The 21,712-nt window shown below is 28.7% G+C and overlaps 2 protein-coding genes across 12 annotated transcripts in view; both read left to right on the top strand.

Moving 5' to 3' along the window:
* The window catches only part of LOC127289356 (28S ribosomal protein S31, mitochondrial), a 271,935-nt gene that overhangs the window by 37,794 nt on the left and 212,429 nt on the right, over positions 1-21,712 (top strand). The window lies entirely within an intron of this gene.
* LOC127289355 (RNA-binding protein Musashi homolog Rbp6) overlaps positions 1-21,712 on the top strand; it is a 999,297-nt gene that overhangs the window by 904,996 nt on the left and 72,589 nt on the right. For all 11 annotated transcript variants that reach the window (XM_051317240.1, XM_051317237.1, XM_051317245.1 and 8 more), the window contains one exon: positions 18,781-18,863. In XM_051317240.1, coding sequence (XP_051173197.1) covers positions 18,781-18,863 — 83 coding nt within the window. The remainder of the gene's footprint in view (positions 1-18,780; positions 18,864-21,712) is intronic.

Below are 21,712 nucleotides of genomic sequence, written 5' to 3'. Positions count from 1 at the left end.
AAATTGAAGAGGAGAAAATTTTGTAAATTTACTTTTGGCTAATTTCTCATTATTTAATCCTTTAACGCCCAATGGTATATATATATATACGTTGTACCATCTTAAAATCATCATAACACAGAAAAAACCTGGTATAAAATTGAGTACGAAATTCATACTCAATTTGATACGCATCGAACATGAAACTGGTTGTATCATTTCGAGTTATAATGCTAAAAGTATATTGAAATGGAACGGGGCAATTTTATTTCGAGTAAAAGATAATTAAAAATATTGTCAAATAACAAGTATAATTATATAAAAACCCAAAAAATATAATAGATTTCTAATAAAAATAACAAACTAAACTTATTATATTTTGTTTAATTTAAAATGTAATTGCTTGTAAAATCGTGCAATAAAATTTTAAGTAAGAGAAACATATTTTTAGGTTATGAACGTGAAAAAATGTTATTTGATGAGACGCTTGCTTTTCACCGAACGGTCAATAAGTCGAACAGACAGAATGCCAAATGGCAAGTTGTCGAACGGACAAAATATTCGACATTTTGTCCATTTTTAATTTATAGGCGGTTCCAGAATAGGTGCGCAAAAGCCAAGTACAAGCACAAATCCCATGAGTGAAAGAGAGATAGATAGACTACCTATCTCTCTTGCACTCAGGGGATTTGCATTTGGATTTGCACTTGTACTTGACTTTTGCATCTATTCTGAAACTGCATAATTAGCTGTTCGACGTCTTGGCATTTCGACATTTTGTCCGTCCGACGTATTGGCTTTTCGATGTTTTTTGTCCGTTCGACAACTTGCCATTCGACATTTTGTCTATTCGACGTATTGACCGTTCGCTGAAAAGCAAGCGTCTCGTTTTCACAGCAAAAACGGCACTGCCAACCTAAACAATGGCGCGAAATTTAAAAACTGGTAAAATTAATTATTATTTAAATAAATAACTACCCACTTGGAAAGATTCCCCGGAAAGTGCCCCCTGGAGGTTTTATCAGAATTTCTCCGGAACTTCCAACCTAATTCCGTCGGAATTCCATCGAAAATTCTTTGGAACATCGGAAATTCTTTGGAACTCTGATGGAATTCCGACGGAATTAGGTTGGAAGTTCCGGCGGAATTCTGATAGAACCTCCAGGGGGCACTTTCCGGGGAATCTTTACAAGTGGGGATAAATATTTCATAAAAAATAAAAATTTTTTTAGTAAGGTTTCTATGACAAAAATTCTATTTTATAATAATAATAATAATAATAATAATATTCTTAATGTAGGAATCTAAAAATTAAAAAAAAATCAATCGGAATTCCGCCGGAATCTTATCGGAATTCCGTCGGAATCCCATCGGAAATTCGTTGGAACTCCGATGGAATTCCGACGGAATTCTGACAGAATCTCCAGGGGGCACTTTCCGGGGAATCTTTTCAAGTGGGTATTAATATTTTTTACTTGAAAAATATTAAATACTAGCACTGATATTAAGAATCTATTTAATATTATTTAAATATTAAAAAAAAAATTATTTAAATTGTATTCAGTTTAAAAATGCTACCAACGTAAAAATCTGAAATTAAATCACTCTCAAATTGAGTAACTTGAAGTTTTTCATTTACTCAATTTAATAACGATCTCAAAATGAGTTGCAACAAAAATGAGTCGAGGTTTTTTTCTGTGATAAAAAATAATAGAAACTCATATGATTATTACCGATTCGCAATTCTATCTAAAAGTCATTTGCAAAGAAAAAACCTAGTCTCATTTTTGTTGCAAATCAAAATATGAGCCAATGCTAAACGACATAGACAGTGGCGCCACCAACCTAGTTTCATTTTTGTTGCACATTAAAATGAGCCGCCTTCACGGCTCATTCTGAGTTCAGTTTTTTTTTTTGTGTGATTAAATTTACTAATTTCAAATTGCAAACATGAAAATTTGTTTATTAGAATGTCAGCGATTCAAAAAAAAAAATTTATAATATAATTATAATAAATTATATGCATTATAATTATATTAAAAATTATTATAAATATAAATAAAATTTACGAAATCTTAATAAAAGAAAATGTTATATAATTTAAGATATTATTCAATTTAAAAAAAATTATATTATCATTATATAATATTGATTTATAAAATTAAATTTAATATTAAATTGTAGATTTAAATTAATAATGTTGAATGAAATATTATTTTGAATTAAAATAGATTTGTTTGAAGAAAGATAATATATCCTCTCTCGGATGGACTGTTAAAATAAACTCAAAACAGATATTATACTGGGAGTGTTATTTTAGCTTCATGAAAAGAGATAGTTTAACACTTGTTTCAGCTTTATGTTGCCATGACAACTAGTCTGAATTTTGAACAACTTTACCTCTAACTCTATCAACAATATGCAGATGAATTTAAAAATAATTTTCCTATCGATCAATAATAAACAAATTTGGACTTTTTTTCTTTCCATCATACATATATAAATATATATTTAAAAATACACTAAAAACAAATTTATTGGATTCAAATAATCGGTTACTTGACTATTAATAAAAAAATATTTATTTGAATTAATTAATTAATTATTGGCACAAATACAATTTAATTGACTCAAAGAATAATTGTTTAATAAAAATAAATATTTATTTAATAATACTCAAGTAACCAATTGAATCAAATAATTTTTTTTCACTGTAACACTTGTAAAATAGAATTTTTTTGGGTTATAAAATTACATTATCCTTTTTTTTAAAATAGAGTAATAAATTTATAATTTACGAGTCATATCGTAAAAACAAAGGAAACCCGCTAATTATAATCACTGAATTTTCAATTAAAGTTTTCATGAATATTCAGAGCATATAGATATGTATAGCATACAAACATGTGTTACATGAAAAGTAACATTATATAATATCTAGATATATATACATAGGATGACTATGAGTATGATGCTAACTTGACTTAATTAATCGTAATTTTTCTTTCTGAATACTTTGCCAGGAAGATATTTCCATAGAATGTTTTAATTATCTCGGAGAGATGAAGTTAGACGTAACATAAGGGGGAGATGAAGTTTGAAATGAATTTTCTGTTGGGAGTTTGATTTTTCACGTCGAATCAACTTCTCTTCCCCTTATATTGCTGGCTGTACTACTTATTACGGCTCCCAGTCTCTCTTTCTCTCTCTCTCTCTCCTCCATTGGCAGAGATTTCAATGGAGATGGTTTCGAAGCACAGCCCTAAACGACTCGTTTCTCTTAACGATCGCGTTTCGACTCTGCACTCTGCAAGATTAGGTTCAAGCAATTAAACGATTTCGAGCTGACTCCTATCTTGATCTTCTTGCACGGCTGCACGAAAACGAAAGAAGTTTTGGATCATTGGAGCCGCTTCTTCTCTCTACTTAATTGAAGACGATAAAAACTTGGGGTTGAATACTATAGAAAAAATATAGTATATTTGAAAAATGAATCTCTTTTTTGTTTTTTAAACTCAATTCTGATGTCAATAACATGAATAGAATATATGAACTATTAGAATTTAAATTGAATATTATTTTAATTTTCAAAGTTTGGGAATTGAAAAACTCTCCTTTAAGATTATTATATTTTTATAATTATTTTGATATTCACCCTTCTTTATATATTTCATTGGATTTTATCTCGAATTTCGTAAAATCAATATAAACGAAACATTTCTATAAATTGCTTCGCTTGAAATTTAAGAAATTCTACACAACTGAATGAATCTGAATTTTAATAAAATTCTGTAAAATACTTCGCCGTTTGCAAGTTAAAAAAAAAATTTTTTTAAATAATACGTTAAGGTACTGTCGAGTTTCAGGTTAATGACAAAAACTGAGGCTAGGATTTTTTGCTACGAAATTAATAGTACAAAACATTTTAAGTCTTCATTACATTCGAAAAATTCAATAAAAACTATTTTTAATTCTACCTAATTAATTAGAAATTTTTTCTCGAAGTAAAACTATCATTAAACATAACCTAAAAACACGGGTTAGGTTAGAGCGTTTTTCTGGCAACCGGCATCCGTAGACTATACTAAAAGCAACAGCCAAAAATTTATATTCTAAAGTTAAACCAGTGTTAAAAAGAAATTCATAAAATTAATGGTAAAATTAACTTTCGAGGAATTTTTGAATTTTTGTTGTTGCTGACATTTGTGCCCAACATTTATTTTTGCGATTTTAAGATTTTTTATGTATTTAATTTTTTTTTTTTTTGTCTAATAATTATCAAAGGTGTCTGCAATTGGTCTCATAATGGCAGTGAGAGTGCAGTAAAATTAACAATTAATAAGTTTTTAAATATTTATATTTTAACTAAATTTATTTATTTGAATATATAGTCGAGAAATTTTTAATTCTCACTTTCTTTGCCATATGATCACTTTTCTCGTGGAGCGTCACTTATGTCAGTTGACGCTGTACGACGTTTTGTATTACCGATAGTGAACACTAGGTGCGCTACATTTGCGTTACGCATCTATTTTACTAATTGAATCAGTGAATCCACTCATTTAGAGTAAAAATTCTTACTAATTTCAATTAATTGTTATTATTGCATAATCATTTCCCTAAATAATAGAAGTTAATAAATCTATAGTAAATTACTAATTGAAAAAGTAAAAATTCTATTCTTTAGACTGGGAATGAATCTGAGTTGCTTGAAATTTAGAGCATAAATGTCAATCATCAATAGACTATATATGTATATAAACAAGAACAATTAACATATTACTGTAAAGCTGTTAACTATAACGCAACGTTTAGAGGTTATTAGTTGAGTGCAATCACTGTTAACATGAAGATATCAAATTGATCCCATAAGGCGGATCTAAATGTTGTAACTCAACAATTTGATACGCATTGTGGTATCAATTTGATACCTCGAAGTTATAATTAATGACAATCTTGTTATATAAAAGGAGAAAAAAAAGTATCCTTTCAAATTCTTTGCGGAAAGAAATTGCTCGAATCAGTACGAAAGTGTTTTAATCAGAAAAAAAAGTAGATATAGACAAAAGAAAAAAAAATGTGCAAATGAAAAATATATATTGCCTAAGAAGCGTCTCTCTCGATTCGTCGTTGCTCGGTGTCAAATATATCCGAGTCACGGACACCCGACCGCGAATTAGTTCCAGGACTCTTGGTGACTAATCTTCTTTAGAAAACGAAGGGAGTGCAAGAGCACTGTCGCAGAAACGAGAAACGAGGTAGCACGAGATTAATGCCAGCGCGTAATGGGATGCTACTCGCTTCTAGATTCGAGTACAATACGTGCAGCCCAGATTCTAGGAGAGTATTTAAATGACGCGCTCGTAATTACGGATAAGCGTTAGGAATTTCATTGTACGTAGTTCAGCCGGCAGTAATAAAACGTTGCTCGAGCTTTATAAATATGTATGTACGTTTACGAAAAAAAAACTCTCTCTTTCTCTTTCTCTTTCGCTACGTTAAAAGCGTTAAGAGATTCCCTTCCTCCAATGCCAACGATCAATAATATAAAAATCTCGCTCGGGGTTATAGCGACTCAGTCTTATTTCTTCTTTTGTTTTCCTTTTTAACAGCTTTGCAAAAGAGGATTCACTCAAGAGAAATATTATTTAAAGAGTGCTATTGCAATGTTAATAAGTAGTCACTTCTTGTTAATGAAATCTCTAGCACCTTTAAAATTTCAGTTATAATTTTTATGTCCACAATTCGGAAAAAAATTAATATGTATAATAACTATACTACTTTTACTAAAATTATAAAAAAAAGAGTGTGAATTTGGTAAATCAAACCAGAAAGTCATAGTTTACAACTTGAAAAAAAACAATTTTCATAAAGGAACTAATATAAAAATTTTAAAATTAATTAATATAAAAGATTAACTTGTAATCATTATCTCTCATTGAAAAGTATTTAAAAAAAATAATTATTAATTGTGATTTCAAGGAGATAAAAATTTCAAAGATTTGCCAAATATTTTGCAAAACAATTTTAAAATATTTTTTTTTTTTATTTAATTTATATTATTAATTATCCTGCTCTAATGTGTTCTTTAATTTAAGAAAAATTTGTCGAGAAAGTTTTTTTTTGCGATAAGACTTAATTTTTCTTTTTTTTTTTTTTTTTTGGACGAACGATTAAAGCAAACCTCACAATTTGAATATTCGTTAAAGAAACTGTATAAAGAAAAAAATAACAGTCGAGTTTGACCCAGTTTTGAAATCAGGCAGGATAAACCAAGTAGTGGCGGCTTGGGGAACTTGCGAGAGAGGAGGAAAGTTTTGCATATATAATACACCACCACTACTACAACTACCTACCACCATCACAAATGCAGCCTCTCCTCTTGCCTTTCCCTCGACTCTGTTTGGCTCCGATAATAGCATCGATCAATTAATTACGACCGGTTCTTCTTGGCAAATAAATTAGTTACTAAATTGGGTACTTCTCAAGGGACTTAACTGATCCGAGTCTAGATGTGTCAGTTATATATATATATATATATATGCCTTTACAAAATCACCCTCTCTTTTAAGCATCTATTGATGAATCATAAAATTTTTAACAACACTGCGCATATTATTCAATTTCATAAAGAAATAATTTGATTTAAAATAAACTTTTTCATTGATTCAACTAAAAATTTACTTATTTGTTTGATTTAATCAAAATTTGGTTTAAATAAATTTTTTTCCCCTGTTAAATTATAAGACAATCCCATTTTTTTTTTTAATCATGTTTTTAACGTGACAAAATGGCGTTTGATGTTTCTTTTTTCTTCTTTTTTTGAGAAAATTGTAAAAGACATCCTTTCAGCAAATGAGACCTTTTTGCAAACTGCACTTTCGAATATAGCTTCTCGAGTTTTCGTTTAGTATGCGACTACCGTCATTCTCTATCCGCTTCCAGTTCGTCGGTATCTTCTTTTTATATTTTCTGCCTTCGCTTTTCACCGCAACTACTGACTCGCGGAGATTAAACGGCCGAGCAACGTTAAAAGTATATATATATATATATATACTTTCATCGCCAAGAAACGGAAAAGAGATTAGACGACGCGGTAGAGATTAGGCAAACCCGTGTGCTTGCAAGCTGCTGTTTTATATACGTGCCCACCTGGCACCAAAAGTCCTATTCTCATTACGGCATGAAAGTGAAAGATAACGAGTGAGTCGTGCACAAAATGGAAAGACTGCGTCCATTCAAAGGGAATCCGTAAACAAGACTTTAAGATTGAAAATTTACGCCTATTATCATTCATCAAAAAAAAATAAACTGGCAAAGAATTTTTTTTTTTTATTCATTCACTTGTATTAAAATTTGCATTTTCATGTAAGATTGTCTGGGGTATAAAATTGAAATATTAAAAATATTGTGAGAATTAGTCCAAAGTCTGACTAAAGAACATTTTGACTACTGATACATCACCGTTCTGTCTGACTTAAATTGACTTTTACTACTGAAAACCAGTTACAATGCCTTAGAGATGTTTTATTAGTATCAGGACTTTTTATTAAACACTTATTAATTAAATAAAATAAATTTTAAATATAAATTAATATATTACAGTTTTTCTTTGCTCATGTATATATGAAAACCGCTGCCAAGTTGAAGTACAGTGATAAAATTTTTGTGCACCAGTTGCCTCAAACGAAAAATTTCTATGTTCAGTTAACTTCACTCATATAAAAAGTCATGGTAAATATTAAGTATGAAGTTAACTGAATATAGAAATTTTTCGTTTGGCGTAGCTGCTGCACCAAAATTTGTTCAATCTTTTGTGATCAATTTGTGGTAATTTATTTAGTATTATAATAATTTATAAAATTGTTAAGTTGTATATTTTGGATGTTTGCAGAAATAGATTTTTAACATCTATAACTTGGTAATATTTTGTAATAAAAGGTTCAATAATAGGTCAATTGATTCGTTTTTAAATATTCTTCAAGTTTTTCATAATAATTTTAAAGTTACATAAAGATTGTTTTTTTTTTAATAAATAACGCAAAAAGGCAGTTTTTTCAAAAATTTTTTTTAACTTATTGGCAAAAAATGTTTTATTCTAATTTTTAAAAATTCACTCCGGATAGAAGGACATTTTTTAAAAATGTGATTTTAAGATTCCTGAAGTCGAAAAACATAAAGATACATAAAAAAATTGGAATTCTAAAAATTTTGATATTACAATGCTTCCTCCATGAAGAAGCTATTAATATATTCATAACACAGAAAAAACTTGGACTCATTTTTGTTGCAACTCATTTTCTTTTGGGTATCGAAATGAGTATGGGACAAACTTCATGTTATTCAAAATGATATTGGCTGGAATTTCAGATTTCTAAGTTGGCATCATAAGCAGAGTAATTTTGTATTTCAATTATTGTTTCTAATATTTCAACAACACCAGAAAGATTATTTTGACCAGTACGAATATTTAGAAGTTTTTAAATAAAAATTATTTATTATTATTTACGTAGATAATAATTAATTTCATAAGTTTTTAAATTTACCGCTATTATTTAAGTTGGCAGTACCGTTCCTGTTGTCAAAACACATGTTTTCATTTTTCTAACCTAAAAACATATTTCCTTTATTATTTTATTACGCGATTACAAGTAATTTTTAATCAAATATATTAAGTCTAGCGTGTTATTTACTTCTTTGTAATTATTATATTTCATGTTTTTGTGCAAAATTATTCGTTATTTCACAATATTTTTCCATTTTTCTTTTTCTCAAAATGAAACTTGCCTGTTTCATTTTGATACTTTTACCTTAGAACTCGAAATGAGACAACCAGTTTCATTTTTGTTGCGAATCAAATTGAGTATAGAATCTATACTCAATTTGAATTCAGGTTTTTTCTGTGAATTGGATTTTATTAATCTTTATATTTTGATAAATAATTTTACTGAAAATTGATAAAAAAAAATGGGAAAAAATAGTTTTAACAAAAAATATAAAAAAGAAGCAAGAAGAAATTATTTTATGTATATTTTGAAGATTAAGATATGAAATAAGTGAAAAAGAAAATTGAAAACTATAAAAAATGTAGAGAATTATGTTTTTTCTGACTTTTTTTTGAAATGAATAAAAACTATAAAATAATGTCAAGAATTATTTTTTTTTCTGACTTTATTTTTGACACGAATGAAAAGAAAATGGAAAACTATAAAATTTGAAGAATTATTTTTTCTCTCTCTATATAACTGTTCTTTACTGTACACGAGATGAATTTGGATAAAAATGAAAATATTATAATATATATAGTAAAAGCTACAGTATATGAATATTTTAAGTGAAAATAATTGGGAAACTTATCCGCATCGTTCTTGTTAAATTATCACACTAGACGAAGATAAAATGAAATGGATGATATTATATGTAACGCGCATTCCCAAGGTAGCCATGCATTCTGTTGGAGAAATGGTATATTGGATGATTGAAAAGATTAAATTATTCAAGAATTGCGAGCAAAATGGCCGAGGTGGTTTATTTCAGGAGATGCACACTCACATATACAAGAAGATTGTATAGCTGAGAGGTGAATTCGCGTTTGGTATATACGCGAGTTTTAGGGTAGCCATTAAGTAGTGATGGCCTCAGAGGGTCGACCGCCTCGGACCGCAGAGCTGCGGTTGCCGCAGTAAATCAACAAGTTGATATCTACTACTCAACCCGAGGCCACATCAAGCGGAATATGCATGTCCGGATAACGGGTGCGACCATTGCGAACTTCATCTTCAATATAAATATTAAACTTCTCCCAGTAGCGAGAAATATATATATATATATATTCAACCGGAAACTCCGATACCAACTTTACGATCCGAGACAATTATCATTAAAATTTTAATATAGCCATTAATGCACTCCTGAGAATTGTGTCAAAAACTTTTATATATATATCTTTCGAAAATAAAATTGCTTTTCAACTTTTAATTGAAATCAGAGCTGACTTGAGAATTAATGATTAAGTGGAAATAGAATGAAACAAAGATTAACGAAACAGAGCAGATGATAAGTCAGTAATAAATAAATAATGAGTTGATAATTTTAATTCTTTTCGAGTTTCTATTATGAAGATTGTATGCATAAAGAACTTTTTTGATAAAATATTTACGTGATGAGAAAGAAAATAGGGAGTTTTAAATATCGTTGCAACGGATGTAGAATAAAAATATTAAAAATGATAATAAAAATAACGTTAGTGAAATAGATTTCTAGGTAAAATTTGAATAAAATATAATATGCAGCTTCTAGTTTTTAATTACGACAATGGCCACTTATATTAAAAATTCTAAACAAAGTTTAGTTATACAATTATTAAAATTTGAAATATCGAATTTTTTTAAGGAAATTAATAATCCTAAACATTGTGTAATTATAAATCTACTTTGAATTCTGGACAAAAGCATCGGTCACTGTACCCGTTACCCTATATTCCAAACTTTTTTTTTTTTAAATCTCCGCACTATTAGTGATATCATCACATTTTTATGGATGTAGATGCTTAAAAGATAAAAAATGAAAAAAAAAACCGAGAGCGATGAAAGATGTTAGCAGTGTATATGTGTGTGATAGGGTATTAATTTATTATATTGTGGTAACGGTTGGCGCGAGGAGTCGCTAGTAACGAGAAAGTGGTAACGAAAACCTGGTAACTCAACTGTACGACCGGTAGTAATGCGACGGGACGTTTATTGGCCACTAACTTCCTTTGCTGAACCAATGTGTCCTGGTCTGTCCAGTAATAACCATTACTGTTGACGCTTTACGAGAAGACTTAAACTTCTTCATTCAACCAAACGCAGCACGTTATACCAACTATCACTATTCATCTTAGATTCTTTTAAACGACATGTAATTTCGTATCATCTCCCTTAAAATTTTATCAATTTCATCAAAATTTCTTTAACGATTTGCAATTGTTTTTCTAAATTAAATTCATTAATCATTCAACAAATTTGACAGTAAATATCCTAAATTTCAACAAATTTTTAAAATAAATTCAAAAAAATATAAACTAAAGCTTATTTTTAAATTAAATATATAACAAATTATAAATTAAATGAATGAACTATAATTAATTAAGTATAAAAATGTTTAAATAATGAATTTTATCATATATTTTAGAAAAGCAATCACACGCTGTTAATTAAATTTAATTTGACTTTCTTAATTTAAATCAATATTTTTCAACTAATGCACATTTTAAATCAAAATGACTTTTATGTATGATCAAGTCTCTTTTTTTTTTTTTGATATTATAAAAAAGAGAGCTTTTACAGATTATAATAAATTAATATCTCTTTTTATCGGTGAATCGTCGATAAAAATAGTGATTCATGATCTCGTGGACGCGAAAAAAATTGCATCAATTTATCAAATGAAACTGGGTTGCATTTGTCACAGAGAGGAGAATTTTTCAAGAAAAGGTTAAGGAAAAATACACTATTTATTAGACAATATCTCGCCAAAAGTTTTCAAGGTTATTTAAAATATTCATATTTTTTTTTCTCTGCTTTATGATATGAATACAGAGAGTTCTTATAACTTTATATATATATACACTAGGGGGGGGGCTTCGCGCGCCAACCCCCTATTTTTTATTGGTTTTGTAGATGTTTGAGTTAATGTTTAGACAATTTCTGCGGAATTTAAAACTATTATTAATATTTTATTATTTATTTCTTTAAATGTCATTTACGATTTTTATTAACAATAATTTTTATTATTTTCAATTTTTAAAACAAAATTTATATCTAATTTTTTCAATTTTTTAGCTAAAATTTGACCTACATTTAAGGTTATGTTGGTTTTTTGATCATTTTCCTTCAAAAGTTTGACCTAAATTTTGAGGTTATGTTTGTTTCTTGGTCGTTTCCCGACAAAATAACTTAACCTTAAAATTTAGTTCAATTTCGGCGGAAAATCCACCTCTCCTTCAACGTAAGGAAGGAGAGGGGCCTTGCGACTATATTCACAGTCTTGAAACGAACATAACCTTTAAATTCAGGTGATTTTTGGCAGGAAATCTACCTCCACTTGCGGTTATATTGAAAGTCTTGAAATGAACATAACCTCATAATTGATGTCATTTTTGGCGGGAAATACCGAGAGAGATGAGAGAAGGGGGAACGACTTGTTGCTCTATTCAGAGTCTTGAAACAAACATAACCTCAGAATTTAGGTCACTTTTGGCGGAAAATACGGAGAGAGGGGAGGGGGGAGGACTTTCGACCCTATTCAGTTTTGAAACGATCATAACCTCAAAATTTATGTCATTTTTGGTGGGAAATACGGAGAGAGGGTAAGGGAGGGGGGAGGACTTGCGACCCTATTCAGAGTCTTGAAACGAACATAACCTTAAAATTTAGGTCATTTTTTGCGAGGGGGGAGAAGGGGGGAACTTGCAGCTATATTCATATGGGTTATTTCATATCAAGTGTAACCAACTATTGTACTATCCATGTCAAAAACATGGGTTGGGTACACTTGACATGGAATGACCCATCCTTGTCAAAATTTCTGAAACAGAGGCGGCTGCGGCTGCGGCGAAATCTTTTTATAATATAGAAAGATATATATATCAAATAGAACCAAAGTTTGGTTTTGAAAATGTAGAATTACGAATACCCGAGTATTAATTAACCAAACATTACGGTATTTAATTCTGAAATTGTTATTAATTTGAAATTGGCATTTGAAGTGAGATTTTCACTCGTTATATATATATCTAACTGTAACTAAATTTTGACCTAAATCCGATGGTAAGTCTAGAACTCTCGAAATGCCAAAGGGAGATTTTATCATTACTGGATTTTCATTAGTTTCTCCCTCATGTGTTTGAAAATTACTCGATTAAGCAACCGCATATTATATTTGGATTAATTTTTTTTTTTTTTGAGATAAATATTAGAAAATAGATTTTTTTTAATTCACTTTTTGAATATTTCTAATTTTAGAATGCATTAGTATGGTTCTAACAACAAACCAAGTGTTGCTGGCATTAAATTTTGAAAAAGAGTTCACAAGCAGGAAATATTACCAGAAACAGAGAGAACAAGCGAGTTAAGGTCTCTAAACTGAATCCATTTTACAAGTTTTGAATCGTTTTGCAATGTGGCTTTTGAAAGAAACCTTTTATCACCCTCAATGTACGGTAAAATTTTGAAACGCGCAGCTTTAGAACGTTAATATGCTCGTTGCTACAATGGCAGGGTCGCATTATACTTGAAAGTGAGAGAAAAGTAATGTTGAAAAAAAAAGTGAGACAGAAAAAGAGAAAAACCAGTCCTGAGAAAAAAAACGTTAAAGTAAAAGAGAAAAGTGGGAAAAAAAAAGAGTAGAAAGGAAACGGAGGACAAAAATGGTGGACGATACTCACCACATAAAAAGGCACAAGAACCGTCTCTCAACCTCTATAGACATTTCCTTCTCTCTCTCTCTCTCTGTTTCCTCTTTGAACCCTCCAACTTTGAGAATATTCTACTAAAAATCAAGTTCCTAATAGCTGCCATTAATATTTCTTAATAACTCATCTTAAATTCTTTTCCTCATCCAACAAATTTTCTTTAAATAATAATAATAATAAACATAATGTTACATTCTTTTTAAAAATCCATAAAATTAATTTTACTGCGATCAAAAACTAAAACATCTTTTAATACTATTATTATTAATTGTAATATTTTTTAGAACTTGAAAAAAAAACATGAAATGTCATAGTTGTTAATTTTAAAATACATACCTTCAAAGTTTGGGGAATAACTAAAATTGATAAATCCTTATTGACTTTGTTAGGTAAACAAACTTTCAAAGTACTTAATCGTCAAATGTTGATGTTCTCAACTAATTCATCTGAAAAATCAACCATGGCTCGCCATAACGAAGTTTACCTCCTTGTTTGAACTATAAGTACAAGCCAAGCATTTCCTCAGTAGAGTAAACTTAATATAGTCAGACACTCTAAAAAGATTGACTTCGTTTTCTTCGTCAAACATTTTCATTATTTGTTAATATATATAATGAAATTATTTTTTTTTGTGAGAATTTTTGTTTTTCACAGAATATTTTACTTTAAAAAATATATATATATATTTTTTTATTTATTATCAATAAAATTATAAACTGATTAATTTAAGAATAACTTTATAAAGAATAAATATAATAATGCTAATAATATCAAATAAATTGTATAACTAACTGTTTTTCCTAGATGAAAAATATTTTCCTATTTGAAGATTTTTTTTTTTTTCCTCTTTATTAAAACGAGCACATATGTCGACTCAATGTCGTTTATGGTACCGAAGGGTTCGAATAAAGCTGACTTGGCATTTTTTGACTTCCCTTCGGTTAGTGAACTTAGCGCAGTGCCTATCAATTGAACTCAGCGTGTGAAAATAGCATTCTTATTCGATTCATCGAGCATTGAATGTCATTTTTTTTTTGTTTGCGAGGAAGAATAAATTCCCTTATGAAAATTCGAAATGTGCTTCTATATCCCTTGTGAAATTTATTAAGTTTCCTCTGAAAAACCGCTGACCGTTCACTTTTCAAACGAACCTCTATATATACTATATCTCTTCACAAAACTTCTTTCCCTAAAGATGAAATAAGTTTTCATGGGTGCAGAAAACTTTGTGCCTCGTTATTTGTTTTACCTGATACGGCTCACTTGGCAACATACATATATATATAATTTCTATTAAAATGAAAAGTTTATATTTCTTACTATACTTTTAGATTAATTTAAATATTGATTCTTTATATAGAGTATTAAAAAGAGAATTTCTTCTATTTACTGTTGTTGCGTCACAACATATATATATAATTTTTATTTATTCATATCATTCTAAAATTTTCCAATTCAATTAAAGCTTATGCAAAGTTTAATTTGCAGAAATAGAGCTTCAATATTTATACTTATATATTAAAAGAACAAATTTAATTTTCCAAACGAACAGAGCACTCAAATAAATATATTACGTCAGTAAAGAATATAACATAAATGTTCTTAAAAATAAAATAAATAATTTATTTATTTAAATAATATTATCATTATCTTGAATTGAAAACTTATAGAAAATTTTGGAATTATTCAGAATTTGTTGAAAATTTTGATAATAAAAATTTAAACTGAGAATTTGAACTTAAATTTAGAATTTGTATAAAAAATCTGAGAATTTTACTTTTTAGATTTTTCTTGAACTGAGAATTTGATGTTAAACTTACAAATTAGAATTTGAACTTTTTCTTAAACTTATTTGAAACTGATTATTTTAGAATTGTGACCCGTTTTTAACCATATTTGTCCCCGTTTAATTTTTGTATGATCTCCAAATTTGAGGAAAATTAAAATCCTTAAATATAATGGAAAAGAGGGATTGGATATTTTAAGGTCCTCTAAACAACCGTAAATTGGGTTCATAACCATCCCCATAGCAACCGTTACCATGGTAGTAAAAGTTACCTGAGCATAGGTCACAAAACAACAAACCGGTACAAACCGGAAGTCAATATTAACGTTTATATATAAAAAACTCCAATGTCGTTAAGTAATTTATTTCCCTGGAGCGCCACTGTAAAAAGAAGGTACTAAAATAGTACCGATTTTAGGTATTAAAATAGAACCAAAAGGAAATTTAGTACCTAAAATTGGTATTAAATTCACAGAAAATTAAAAGGCATCAAAGTAAGCTGCAACGCTTATTATTTTAATCCAATTTTGCTTATTTTAATCCATTTTGGTATTAAAATAAGCAAAATTGGATTAAAATAAGAAGCGTTGCAGCTTATTTTAATACCTTTTAATTTTCTGTGTTAATACCTTTCGTTTTACAGTAAGGAGGACTTATTTATATGGAAATTAATTTATGAATAAATTTATATTAAAAAACCCATAACATGGGAGCGAAATTAATTTACAAATAATATACTTATAAATTATTTCTTCCTATATTACAAAAAGATATCGCCGCCTCCGCCGCCGCTGTTTCAAGAATTCTTGACCTAGGAGGGGGGAGTCCCCCCTCCTAAATTTTGAGGTTATGTTCGTTTCAAGGCTCTGAATTTAGCCGCAAGTCCCCCTCCCTCCCTCCTCTCATTTCCCCTCCTCTGTCAAAAATGACCTTAATTTTGAGGTTATGTTCGTTTCAAGACTCTGAATATAGCCGCAAGTCCCCTCCCCTTCCCCGCCAGAAATGACCTAAATTTTGAGGTTATGTTCATTTCAAGGCTCTGAATATAGCCGCAAGTCCCCCTCCCTCCTCTCATTTCCCCTCCTTCATCAAAAATGACCTAAATTTTGAGGTTATGTTCGTTTCAAGACTCTGAATATAGCCGCAAGTCCCCTTCCCTCCCCCGCCAGAAATGACCTAAATTTTGAGGTTATGTTCGTTTCAAGGCTCTGAATATAGCCGCAAGTCCCCCTCCCTCCTCTCATTTCCCCTCCTTCATCAAAAATGACCTAAATTTTGAGGTTATGTTCGTTTCAAGACTCTGAATATAGCCGCAAGTTCCCTTCCCTCCCCCGCCAGAAATGACCTAAATTTTGAGGTTATGTTCGTTTCAAGGCTCTGAATATAGCCGCAAGTCCCCCCTCCCTCCTCTCATTACCCCTCCTCCGCCAAAAATTGACCTAAATTTTGAGGTTATGTTTGTTTTAAGTCCCTAATAAAGCAGTAAGTCCTTCCCCCTTCCCTCATCTCTCTCTGTATTTCCCGCCAAAAATAGGGGGGGTTGGCGCGCGAAGCGCGCAGGGGGGCGTAGCCCCTCTAGTATTATATATAAAATAATAACTTTGATCTGAATTTAAAAGGTCATGAAACCCTAGATATAGGCGCCCTAATTTTTATAAATTACAGGATTGATAATTTAGAAATGGCTATCATAAATAATTAAATATGTTCTTGTTCATCTTAATTATAACCTTCTGATAATTAACAATGTATAATTATTTTAGAATCGTATTTTAAAATAAATATGCGGAATTAACAATTGTTATAATACAATTATATATTTTTTTTTTTATTGTAATCTGAAGGTATACAATAGTAGATTAAATCGATTCGAGGAGAGTTCTGTCATTTTGAGCATTACAATGTAATCTAATTCAGAGAACTGGAGAGGGAATCGAAATATAATTTGTGTCGAGACCAGATGTAATTTGTATTGTCGACTGGTCGCATTAATTTTGGCGGATGTAGTTCTGCATACGCACGTGTGCTGTTTACCGTAACATTAGTTCAATATAGAGAGAGAGAGAGGTTGGTAAAACATTCTATTTTAATGATTATATTGAATATAAACTATATAATTATCATTAATATATATAGCAATACTGTTTTCTTTAAAAGTATCAAATTTGATACCAAATTGGATCAAATTGATAATTTCAAATTAATCAGTGAATATAAATCTTAAAAACCAAATATGAAAACTATTTCCAAAACCTAATTTTACTTTTCCACCTTTTCGAAAAATAGTTTATCATACATTTATAATGAATAAGTGCAGTAATTATAGGATTTATATAAATTTCAGAGTTCAATAACCAAGAAATGGTAATCTTTCTTGACGCATGTTAAGAAGAGAAATTGTTAATTAATAGTGACGGAAACTAGTTTAATATTACACTATGGCTCTGGTCTTTGTTCTTCAAAGTACTGACTATACTGAGTTAGTTGACTGACAGAGCATTATATAAATTACATATTTAAATTAAGCATACCTTTCTCCGATCTAACGTTTCTAATTCAATAGCAAATAACACACGCAAAAAGAATGGACAATGAGATAGGAATATATGAAAATATCAAATTGTAAAAGCGCATATGCGAGAGATAAGGTGCTTTTCGGATCTTAGATGAAAAGCAGAGCACACGAAGAGTTAGACGGATGAAAGATGAAGGTAAAGGCTTCGAATAATTGAATCGCTGCGTACCATTTATCTTCAAAGCCCTTTTCAATTTCATGCCTACCCACAATGGACCAATTTTGTCAACAATGAAAGCCTAACTTTGATAGTGTTCTCCAAAGAATCACCCTTCAAATTCTTCAATTGGAACTTTTCAATTAATCTTCTAAAAACTTGCTGGTTGAAAAAGTTCTTTCAAAGTTACGCCATTAACTTGGTATTCTCTAATAACTTAATATCTAACCCCTCTGCAAAAAGAAATTTTCCATTGTAATCAAATAACTTTTATTATTTATTAAAAAAAGGAATCATTTTTTTTTCTCTTATTAATGACACGAGATATAGAAATAAAATAAGTTAAGCTTTATTCAAAACAATAAGTTGACTTGAGTTTTATCTTAGAATTTATGCCTTTTTGCAAATAGAAACCAACTTTAATTTCAATTCGCTACGCAAGGCAACTTCAAGTCGCTTCAAAACGGAAGTACTAACTCCCCGTTATCTTAAACGACATCTCTCTCTCTCTCTCTTAGATACATAACTCCTGTGCGCTGGATAAATCTGGATCTGAATTACGGGCCTGAGAGAAGCTCAGTCGAGAACTATGAGATTAAAGTCGTCTTGCGAGAACTGAAAAGTTTTTAATAACCCTTGATTCTTGATTAAGTTATGGCATTTCTTTTTATAAAATCTTCAATGAAAATTAAAAAAAAAAAAAAAAAATCGGACATTTTAACTGATGAACTTCAAGTTTCTACATTTTTCTAAATAAAATAAATTTTCCTAATAATGTTTTTTAACCTTTAATTAAATGAAGTTGATAAATTTTTTCTATTTTGTTTCAGGTTTCGGCTTCGTTACGTTTCAATGCGAAGACGTTGTCGACAAAGTGTGCGAGATTCACTTCCATGAGATCAATAACAAAATGGTGAGTATAATCTTTCTCTCTCTCTGATTATTTCAACGTCCGATTGTCAACTTAAATTTCACCGTAAGCTGAGACAAATTCAAACGATATTTGCTTTCCGCTGAGCTGAGTATAGTACGCCTAGTAGAATTAATTTTCCGGATAATTGAGAAGTACTGTCCTACTCCCAACTGGTTATTTGTGTTTGGCACACACGTATACACACATCCCGCAGATTCTAGAGAGTAAACCAGAAACTACTGAACTTGTGTTGAGATTGTTCAATTGCTCCCACATATCCTTCTCGGGATGAAGTGCAAATGATATAGCATTGAACGGGAAAATCTTCATAAAATTGTCCACTCTCTCTCTTTCTTTCGACTCTAAATCACAATTTCCATTTCATATTTTTATTTTTCTTTCAAATTTACCCGGAAGGTTTACTATTTTTTTTTGTAATCAATTAATTTTTTATTTAAATAACGGTAACGAAAAGCCTTTGGACCCTAATGAAAATATTTCAAAAGGTTTTTAATAACAGGCCTCAGATTGCACGACATTTTTTTTTATTTCTTAAATTTGAATTATTAAAAAGCATATTAATAACTTCAATTGTTTGCATTATTTTCAATAATTTAAAACAAATTCGTCGAAAATTAAATGATTTAAAACAGTTTTCATTTGAACATTCACAAAAATTCAATTATTGTTTAAAGTTTATAAAAAAATTTTTACCAATTCAAAATAAAAGTTTCAATTAATATTCTTCTGAAATACAATTATTATTTCTAAAAATTTTAATTCGAACTCTTCTAAAATACAATTATTTCTAAATTTTGTATCTAAAATTCTTTGTTGAATAATTTAATTTTAATAATTTTAATTTAATGAATATTTTCGAAAATTTAATTCCTGTGATTCAATTAGTTCGAAAAATTTTAACAAATGCTCTTCTAAAACTCAATTATTTTCTAAAATCTTTAACTTCAATTTCTTTTTGAATATTATTCTTTCTAATAACTTTAATCAAGTTTTTCAAAATTTTAATTACATAATACGTTAATAAATTATTATAATTACATAAAACGTTAATAAATTAATATTAAAATTTTTTCCTTCCATTATTTGGTATTAGAAATTCAGTTTTTTTCGTTTATTGGAAGTGAGAAATAAAAAACCCAAATCACTTGTTTGGCAACTTTTCGGTGGCTTGGTTTGACACCATTATCAGGCCACTTTATTAAACAAAATTAAAGCAAATTTATGACTTACAAACTAAATAAAACTTCTTATAAAAAATATTAAAATTCTTATTTTTATATATAAATAAATAATTACATAGTTAAATTTAATTTAATTAGTTACATTAGTACCACGTCTTATTATTTGTCAAAAATAAAAACAAATTTTTAAGGCGAAGTATCACCCATCGTAAAGCAAATTAAAAACTGAAATAAGAAGGTGACAATTTACACTATATATAATACACGTGGAGTTTTAAATTATTAATTCTTTAAAATTAATTTTTTGCTTATATAATAATTTTTAAAAAATTTCAAGAACTCAAGTTTATTAAAATTTTAATTGAAAATTTCAAAAATCGAAAATTCAATTTTTTAAAACTTTTTTCAAAATTGAAAATTTGCTACAATTCAATTATTTCTAAAAAATTTATTTAAAATTCTTCTCTAAATTAATTTTTTTAATTACTTTAATACAGTTTTTCAACAATTCTGAGAAATAAAAAGTTTTTTAATTAAAAATACACTACAATTCTATTATTCTTTAAAGTTTTGTAAAAAAAATTTTATCAATTAATATTTATGAAAGTTTCAATTTAAAATCTTCTGAAATTTATTTAATTTCAAAACAAATTTTAACTCAAACTCCTACAAATTTAATTAGTAATTAAATAATAAATTGAATGTTAATTTAATTGAAATATTTTTCTTCAAATATTTACCAATATAATTATTATTCTTTGTTTAATAAATTATTTCGACAATTTTATTCCAATTTTTCAAATATTTCAATTATTTAAAGCATTTTTTCATTAATGTTTATATTTACAACAAAATTATAATTTTTGAAATCACAAAAAATGCAATTATTTCTAAAAATTTTAAATCAAACTCTTCCAAATTCAATTATTTTTAAAATTTTAATTAAAAATCTTGGTAAATTTAATTATTTTAATTCCGTGGTTTAAAAAAAAAAAATTTTTTTTGAAAATATTTCTGTGAAACATTATAATTTTAGTAGTATTTTTAGAAATTTGATATTTTTCTAGTACTTTTCATAAAATTTCCTGATTTCTCTGACAAATCTCACTTTGACTGACTTTTCCTGACCCGCGTGGCAACCCTGATTATTATTCCCGGGCTTATCTTTATTTTTTTGAATGGGGACGCATGAATCTTCCACAAATCCCATTTGACCTAAAATGACAATTAATCGAAATTCACTTAGCCGAATCACCAGTTGCCATAAATTATATTAGTTTTATTACTATATTTTTAAAACTAATTTTTGTTTTATCGATGATTAATTTGCTCAAATTTTTTTTATTCAGATATGTTATTTAATCGAAATTTCATTTCATCGAAATCTCATTCGTTATAAATACCATTGTCTCGAATTAATATATTTAACAGTATTAACTTTTTACCTAATTGGCATATAAACTACATCCTAATTGTTCTAATGTTCATTTAACATAAATTAACTTACCTCGAAATCCCATTAAGCCGAATGTTCATTTGGCCTAAAGATTATTTAACCTAATTATTGTTTTGCCGAAATATTGTTTCACCTAATTTTAAATTGTTCTATTAATTATTTAACATAAATCTCTTTTGCACGAATCGCCG

The sequence above is a fragment of the Leptopilina boulardi genome, unplaced genomic scaffold (assembly GCF_019393585.1).
Source record: "Leptopilina boulardi isolate dan_hultmark-lab unplaced genomic scaffold, ZJU_Lbou_2.1 LbouV2_408, whole genome shotgun sequence".
Classification (NCBI taxonomy): Eukaryota; Metazoa; Arthropoda; class Insecta; order Hymenoptera; family Figitidae; genus Leptopilina; species Leptopilina boulardi.
Note: the sequence above shows the minus strand (reverse complement) of the source record. Positions and strands in the feature narration are given on the sequence as shown.